This window comes from Zingiber officinale, chromosome 9B, assembly GCF_018446385.1.
Source record: "Zingiber officinale cultivar Zhangliang chromosome 9B, Zo_v1.1, whole genome shotgun sequence".
Taxonomy (NCBI): Eukaryota; Viridiplantae; Streptophyta; class Magnoliopsida; order Zingiberales; family Zingiberaceae; genus Zingiber; species Zingiber officinale.
The window spans coordinates 24,059,703-24,069,090 of record NC_056003.1 but is presented as its reverse complement, the minus strand read 5'-3'; the positions used below and the strand labels follow the sequence as shown (position 1 = coordinate 24,069,090).

Below are 9,388 nucleotides of genomic sequence, written 5' to 3'. Positions count from 1 at the left end.
AGGTTAGGTAGTCCTCTAAATCTTCTCTATTCTTCCCAGCTGAGATGGTGATTCATAGTTGTTCTCCTCTTGATTGTTTCTAAAAAAATTTTGAGGGTTCCTCCCACTAGGGCAATATGTGTGAGAATGTGATGAGGCCATTACATCGAGCTTTCTATCAAGTTCATCTATTGACGCTTCCAACTTGTGTAGCTTAATGCAATTCTTGATTGTATGGCCTATCTCCTTACAAGCTTCATAGTGTTGTTCAGCCCAATGATTATAGGTATGAAGATAACCCTATTGTCCATGCGAATGGTCATACTGTAATGGACAATTCTCCCTCAAATGACCTATTGTACCACAACTATGACAATAGACATTAGTATAATTCATAGCGGTCATTTGTAGAGTCCTTTGAATTTAAGCATACATCATTTCATTCATATCCATCTAAAAGATAATAGTCAAAATAGGATGGACATGTAGAAGTAAACAAAAAAAAATGTAGAATTAAAAATTAGAAAAAGAAAAGTGTAAAAAGAAAAATGTCTAGAATAATTCAAATACTAATCAACTAATATTAATCAAAAATGGTCTCAGGCAACAATGCCAAAAAACTTGTTACAAATAGCAAGTGCACGTACTACAAGAATTTTTGGATTTAACCACACCTAATAAACAATAGTTTTTCAAGAAATTGTTGTCTTTTTTCCATTTAACAACAGTTTTATTGAAAATTATTGTTGTTCACCATAATATTTTTTAAATAACAATAGTTTTTCAAAACACTGTTGTCTAATGTGTGTCAAAGACAACAGTTTTAAAAAACTATTATCTTTTAGTATTACTTATGTGATAATATACAACATTTTTATTAAACTGTTGTCTATTGAATGTTGTTGAATCCTAAAAATACAACAACTTTTTTAACTTCATGAAAAAAAAACCTAAAAACCCACTTCTCTGTGACTCTTCAACGAACAAAAACCTATCTCCGACTCCTCATTCGCGACTCCTCCGCGAAAGACGCTCCTCCACTACTAGAAAAATGATTTATTATAACACTTTCTTCATGACACCTATTAAAAAGTGTCAATATAAATAAATTATAATGACACTTATAAAAACTAATTAAATTTTTAGAAAAATATATATTAGATGGTGTATGATGACACATTTTGTAAGTGTCATTATAATTATAATCATATTAGACCTATTCCAAATCTCTTTCCACCCACCCGATCCTCCTAATCCTTTCGTTTCCTCCTTGCAGCGCCGCCCGTTTTCTTCCCTCTCCCACCCCTTCTTTCCTTCAGCGCAGATAGGTTTCTTCCCTCTCCACAGCAACCAAGATGAGCTCAAAGGTAACCTATTTCTTATTTCTTCCGTCTCCGCAGCACCGCGCGCTGCCTTGCCAAGCGACGAGCGATCGCTTCGCCTGTGGCCGCACTCAAGAGGGCCACAACCTCGCCAGGATACTAGTTCACTTACAGCTAGTTTGTAAATGGAGGCACACGAGGGGGTCATGCCTCGCTAGGCAGTCGGTTCACAAATGATCGCACACGAAGGGGTCAATTCCTTGTAGGACAGTGTCCTATCGTGAGGCAGCGACATCACTACCTGCTTTTGAAACTCTCGCCCTTTTCTTTTTTCCCAATTAATTTGATCTATTTTGGTTGAATAACTATCGGAATTTTAATCATAAATTAGTTGATTTTGTTGACTGTTAATATAGTAGAGAAGTTAATTAGTTGTGTTTGTTGTTGGTAATTATTCATGACGCTTGTGATGTTTGTAATTTAGATTATGTGCTTGATTCCTAAATTTTATGACATTTTGGTTGCTGGGAATACTGATGATAATGTGTTCTTATTTAGGCAAAAGGGCATTTATTGCTGGAGTTGTTGATGATAATGGTTATGGCTGGGCAATCACAAAGGCTCTTGCCGCTGTTGGGGAAAAAATACTTGTTGGTACATGGGTGCCTGTAGGTGCTTCTGAAGTCATGTTTATTCTGTCATTATGTAATTAGATAAACACTGGAATATAAGCCTTCTGTTGGATCATTCATTAATAGGCACTAAACATATTTGAGACAAGCTTAAGGTGTGATAAATTTGATAAGTCACGGAAGTATGCCTTCCTCTATTATCAGGAGCATACATGGTTGGATTTATTTATCTTTCTCTTTCATGTTCAGTAGTAATTTTTCTCAGATTGTATTTACATATTGCCAAATGGCTCACTGATGGATATTGTCAAAGTATATCCTCTTGATGCCGTTTGCGATACATCTGATAATGTTCCTGAAGATGTATGTAAAAGAAACTTTTGATAAAATTGGTTCCTGGCACTTATTCCAATTTATGATCATAATCAGCAGCTTGTATGGTGTTTATTTTAGGTCAAGACAATCAAACGCTATGCTGGATCCTCAAATTGTACTGTTAAGGTAGACACCAACTCCTTGTTTTCACCAGAACTTGAATTCCCTTTTCTGTACGCTAATTAAACATTTTTTCTCCAAGAGACTGTGTAAACAGAACTAAAGCCTGGAATGGTAATTCATTTGATTTTTCACACGCTCTTATGTTACTGATGACTTCTTCTGCTTGGTGCAGGAAATGACAGAGGCTGTGACGAAAGATTTTGGAAGGATTGACATCCTCGTGCATTCTCTTGCCAATGGACCAGAGGTACTACCTTACACCATCATATAATCATGATGTTTTTTTTACTTTAGTTCTAAATTATGGTTTTCATAAATAGGTAACGAAGCCACTCTTGGAGACATCTAGAAGAGGGTATCTTGCTACAATTTCAGCTTCGAGTTACTCTTTTGTCTCCCTGCTTCAACACTTTCTTCCAATAATGAATCCAGGTTTCTTTTGATTCCATGAAAACAAAACAATTGAATGTTCCATTTGTGTGTATATTTCAACTTGAGATCCTGACAAGAACATCATTATCAATCCATCATTATATCTTCTTCTTTACGGACAGAATAAAGCAATGCTAGTAGTTATAATAAAAACCAAAATAAAGTTATCAAACAATTCCTTTTCTTGTTGGCATATAGATTTTATATCTCATCTTCACTTTATTTTGGATGTCTCCGTTAAACATGGCAAGCGGTGCTTCAATATCTTTGACATACATAGCTTCCGAAAGGGCAATCCCAGGGTATAAACTTTTCCCTTGTTTATTCCAAAGTTTATAATTTGGAATACTTGTTTAGTTCTTGCATCAACTTGCAGATACAGAGGTGGAATGAGCTCAGCAAAAGCTGCATTGGAGAGTGATAAAAAAGTAAGTTCAACTCTTCTGTAATTGTTGTATGTGAAATTGATTGTCAAGTCCGGCTAGTGTTTGGAAATATTTAAACCCAAACTATATGGTAGTTCACTCATCTAAGATTATATTTGGCAAAATATAGATTCAATAATTTTGATGTTTTCAGCATTTGTTTTTGGATGTAGGTGTTGGCTTTTGAACTGCACTTGCTTGCCACAAAGCATCAGGTAATTATATAATTAGTAACCATTTGGTGATTGTTAGCATACACGATATGATGGCTTTTCTTCAGTTCAATAGACATGTTTTTACCTACTACTCTGTATTCCTATGTTCCTTTCTCTGTCTATGCCATGTTTTACATTGATCTTTCAATTGGCATTTGACTCGAGATTTACCCACGCATGAAATTCTGCAGTTTGTTTATATCACTTGATTATAGAAATTTGTTGAAGAGTTGTCCCATTTTTGTTTATTTGATCTATGAATTTGTTTGCATTTGCATTATTTTCAATTCCTGAGATGTTAAACACTTCTAGTTGCTTCCTTATACATTGAAAAATGTTTTAAAACATTCTTCAACCTAGCTCTTGATTGTTAATTTTAGTCAATTATAGTGGTAATTGTTAGATCCTTTATTTATTTTAATTAATCCCTATTTGTATATTCCATTATCTAATTAATCAATGACTTATTAATCAATGGTGCTTATTTTTGTAGATGTTTCATCTGATTCCAACACCTCAGGGAGCTTTTATGTACTCAATGACATATTCCGTCTCAACGTGCTCATTACAAAGTGTCACGCCCCAGGTAGTCCCTGTCCGAAGAAATTTCGGCAGCATCTCCCCTGTACGTGTGACAATATGAATCTCAGTATACATATATCTATACCTCGGCCACACTCGGCCGGAACAATACACACAAATAGTAAACAATCCACGCAGTTATATTCAACATTTCTACACAGATATAATATGAACAATCCACGCAGTTATATAACGAAAAGATGATATAGAAATCAACGAAGATATACGTACACATCTTACTTTACTACAACGAAGAAACGAAATCCACGAAGTAATGAAATATTTGCAGCGGAAAAACAAAAGTAGCTAACCCGAATGTACGATATAAAGTCCACAATACAAAACCCACATCACAAGTATATAAGATGCAAAAACAAAACAGATCCCAACAACAGGCAAATCCTCGCGATAAAGGGGCTAGTGACTGAATATCTCCCGACGGCCTCAACCTAAAAAATAGTAACAACGGGGTGAGTTCAAAGAACTCAGCAGGTAATCCAATAGATATGTACGGCAACATATAATCACCAGTAACATCCTATGGTACAGTACACTAAACCATAGAGCCTACAGTACAGTCTCCTAACAGTATAACCTACGGTACAGTCTCCTAACAGTATAACAGATTTGCAGAGCTAAAATAAACTGTAATAACCAACAATAGGCATAAAGCACAATCTATAGCAAGAATAATAAGAAAATGCATAACTGTAATAAACTGTACTCACCTGCGAGGCTTGGGCAAATGACTGCGGACATACACAGACAAAGATAGTCAGAGCAAATAAGCATGTATCTTGTATGCATGTCAATCATATGCAGTCACCCAAGTGCATCATCCAATATGCAACAATCACAATAAATGCAATCTGTGCATATGATGCAATATGACATGGTCACCCCTGACGCTAGTCAGCCGTCTCACACGCGATAGCGAGACCGAGTAGGTAGGGCTGTGACACCGTGCACTCTGTCGTCACTACCCCTGATGAGTGACCGAATGGACGGGATGCTGTCGGAGTACACCTATCCTCCTACCTCAAACATAGTGAGGGAGTGTAACGCTCTCAACTCCCGGTACGCAATGACGGGGAGGGATCCCTGTCTGCTACTACGCTGCAGTCACACTACCCATGAGCGGACCAGCGGAGCACTACAGAGCATGTGCCACTACCCATGCAGTGGTCACGTTGTGTGCAGGCCCGTGTAGCCGGCCGACGAGCTCAACAATAATGGAGTCGTCAATCGCCCAACATGCAATCATGCGGGATGGTGCATGATGCTAAGTATGTCATACCTGCACATAGCCTCCTCCATATATGTGTGTGCCGAAAAGGTAAACGCATATATATATAAACATTATATAAACAGCATAAATCCAAAGATATCACATATAACAATGATGTAAGTATCATGAATCCAAGAGCATGTATCACACATGTACAGCAACTAATCCAGTAGAGTAGAGCACTATAGATATGCATCTCTATGAACATATATACACATGGCAAGAGATAAAAGAATCCAGTTCTAAGGTAAAGAAACTAACAGAAGAAGCATGTGATAGGTATCAACTAAGCTAAGACCAGGTAAGAGATAAATCTACCATCTACCACTAGTAATTATATATAAACTATACATATCATAAGACAATATCAAAAGATAAGTCAAAGGGTACCCGCCTCAAATAGGAGGTACTATCACGCCAAATCCAAAGTTGAGACGCCCGTCTCGAATCAGAGTCTTGTGTCAACAAACAATATATATGTTTTATTTAGCTAAATCAAAATGAATAGCTAAATAAAATCCCTAAAACTAAATTTGTGCAAAACCCTAATCAATACAATCTCAACCTACCTAATTAAATCTACGGTCAATTAGGGTTAGTTACCTAATCCCTAATCACCAATAGATTAGAAATCTAACGGTTGACTAGGGTTAATTACCTTAACCCTAATCATTCCATTAGATTAATATAAACAAATAAATCTAAACATAATCACTAACCATCTAGTAATCATGTATTCCAAAACATACCTAAATCAACACACTTAACCTAATCCATCTAGAACAAGATCATCAAACTAATATTCAAATTCGAAACATGATCTACAACAAGATCAATTATCCTATTCCTTACCTCGAATCCCAACCGATACTATTGCTGGTTGGAGTGCTGTTGGCAAGGAAATTCCTCACGATCACAATTTCACAGAACAGAACAGAACGGATCAGAACCTCACAGCCGCACTTGTTGATCCACATCACTCACTTTGCCGAAATCTTCCCTTACTGATCAGCTCAAAGTGAGATCAAGAAATGGAGATCACATATTCCAGACAACAACCTAAGCTTACCTCAATCGTGACCTTAATCAGCAACAAGGAAGATAAGGTCCAAGATCACCTTCATAGAACCTATCTCACTGGATCAACCCCGTGACCTAAATCAGCCACCAAGAAGAATCAATGTCGGAAGAACTCTAACCTAATGAACTTTTGAATCTACCAAAGATCCGGCGATGCCTTACCTCCAAGGTCGCTGCTCGGTGGCATCCCTCGATCCAATCCGGCCAATAAAGACGTGGATCACACTGTGAGTAGTGCGAGGAGAGGAGAGGGAAGGCCTACCGGTTGGAGACAAAGCGAGATCCGACACCTCACCGTGCCCTAGCCGCTATATCGTCGGCGATCGATCGCTGAAACTCCCGGACAGAAATTCCTCGGCTGAAGAAGATCTAGACTCCGCCATGCTCCACCAAGCTCCGGCGAACGAGGATGATCGCCAAAGGAGAAGCTTCGCTCCTGTCGCCTCCGATTCGTCCGCGAGAGAGAGAGAGCAGAGAAGGAAGAAGGGAGGTCGCGTCGAGGAAGAGAGGAATAAGGGTCGGGATCGGTGTTTGGGGGAAATAAAAAGAAAAGGAAAAGGTTTTATAAATAAAACATTTCCTCCATTAAACGGGTATCCCAAACAGGTTTAATTCGAACCCGAAATTGATCCCCTTAAAACCTGTCTTACGAGCTCCGAAAAATTCCCAAAAAAATTCTAAAAATCCCGAAAAAATTCTATAAGGCTATTTCTCAAATAACCCTATTAATTAAATTTTCCGAGATCTCACATCCTCTCCTACTAATAAAAATTTGGTTCCCAAAGTTCGCTATAACCAATAGCAAACACTGAAATATAACCATGCAGTATAAATACTGAAAGGAACTCTAGCCCACATACCTCAAGCAAAAAGATGAGGGTATCGAGCTCGGATCGTATCCTCGAGCTCCCATGTACCCTCCTCATCAGAATGATGCTGAATAGGAACAGATACATCAGACAGAACATGTGCCGGATCGGATACGTATCTCCTCAGCATAGATACGTGGAATACATCGTGAATGCCAGCTAGAGATGGTGGTAGCGCCAGATGATAAGCTACTGCTCCAATCCTCTCCAAGATCTGGAACGGCCCAATATATCGGGGAGCTAGCTTACCTCGGAGACCAAATCTCTTCACCCCTTTCGTGGGTGAAACTCTAAGAAATACATGATCATCAATGGAGAACTCCAGGGGTCTCCGTCTCTGATCAGCATAACTCTTCTGACGGTCCTGAGCCTCTGACATCATCCGTCTGATAGTACGAACTAACTCTGCATCCTGCTGAACTCTCTGAGGTCCTACCAACTGGGCCTCCCCAACCTCTTCCCAGAGGATGGATGTCCGACAAGGCCTACCATACAACGCCTCAAACGGTGCCATCTGGATAGCCGAATGATAGATGTTGTTGTAGGCGAACTCCACTAATGGCAGGTGGTCCTCCCAATTGCCTCCGAAATCTATAACGCAAGACCTCAGCAAGTCCTCCAAAGTCTTAATAGTCCGCTCTGACTGCCCATTTGTCTGCGGATGGAATGTTGTACTGAAACGAAGCTGTGTGCCCAAGGCCTGCTGCAGACTCTGCCTGAATCGGGACGTGAACCGTGGGTCTCTATCTGATATGATGCTCAAAGGAACACCATGTAATCTAATAATCTCACGACAGTATAACTCTGCTAATCGATCCAGAGAATCAGTCTTCTGGATCGCTAAACAGTGTGTGGATTTGGTTAATCGATCAACGATTACCCAAATCGCATCATGGCCTCGTCGAGTCCTAGGCAGTCCTACCACAAAATCCATAGTAATATGCTCCCTCTTCCACTCTGGAATAGGGATCCTCTGAAGTAACCCAGCAGGTCTCTGGTGCTCGTCCTTCACCTGCTGACAGACAAGACATCTAGCTACAAAATCTGCGATGCCTTTCTTCATACCGTTCCACCAATAGGAACGCCTCAAATCCCGATACATACGGGTCCCGCCTGGGTGGATAGCAAATCTAGAGCGATGAGCCTCCTGAAGTAACTCCTCCATGACCGGGTGAGACTGAGGCACACATAATATGCCTCAGAAATAAACAATACCCTTGTCATCTCGTGCAAAATCTGTCTGCTGTCCGGAAGCTATCTGGCTACTGATGAACTGTAAATGCTGATCTCCGGCCTGGGCCTCTCGAATCCTCATCCTGATCGACGACTGAGCAACCATGGTAACCAGAATACCCTGCTCTGTCCGTCCCTGCTCCTCAAGGCCCAACTCGGAGAATCCCTGAATCAAGTCCGTGACTAAAACTCGGTGACAAGCTAAAGTCCCTCTGGACTTTCTGCTCAGTGCATCAGCAACCACATTAGCTTTACCCGGATGGTAGCTAATAGTACAATCATAATCCTTCAGGAACTCCATCCATCTCCTCTGTCGGAGATTGAGTTCCTTCTGTGTGAAAATATATTTGAGACTCTTATGATCAGTAAGAATCTCAAAAGTAATACCATAAAGGTAATGCCGCCAAATCTTCAAAGCAAAGATAATAGCAGCTAGCTCTAAATCATGTACTGGGTAGTTCTTCTCATGCTCCTTCAACTGACGAGAAGCATAGGAGACTACCCTACCGTGCTGCATCAAAACAGCGCCCAAGCCCTGAAGAGATGCGTCTGTGTAAAGTACAAATCCGTCATCACCAGAAGGTAAAACCAAGACTGGTGCTGATACTAATCTCCGCTTCAGCTCCTAGAAGCTGGTCTCACAAGCCTCTGACCACGTGAACTTCACGCCTTTCCTAGTCAGACGTGTCAGCGGCATAGCAATGCTGGAGAAACCCTCAACGAATCGTCGGTAATATCCAGCCAAGCCCAAGAAACTACGAATCTCCTGGACCGACTTCGGCTGCTCCCAGCTGGTGATAGCCTCGATCTTCTGAGGATCTACTGAAATACCT

The 9,388-nt window shown here is 40.1% G+C and overlaps 1 protein-coding gene across 1 annotated transcript; it reads left to right on the top strand.

The window, feature by feature from the left end:
• The first annotated feature begins 288 nt into the window (after positions 1-288).
• Positions 289-3,312, top strand: LOC122022886 (enoyl-[acyl-carrier-protein] reductase [NADH] 1, chloroplastic-like). Its single transcript, XM_042580998.1, has 10 exons — positions 289-297; positions 391-407; positions 1,858-1,969; positions 2,060-2,115; positions 2,212-2,296; positions 2,387-2,434; positions 2,604-2,678; positions 2,752-2,863; positions 3,114-3,165; positions 3,240-3,312. The coding sequence occupies exons 1-10, from the start codon at positions 289-291 to the stop codon at positions 3,310-3,312; spliced, it is 639 nt and encodes a 212-aa protein (XP_042436932.1).
• Positions 3,313-9,388: the final 6,076 nt, after the last annotated feature.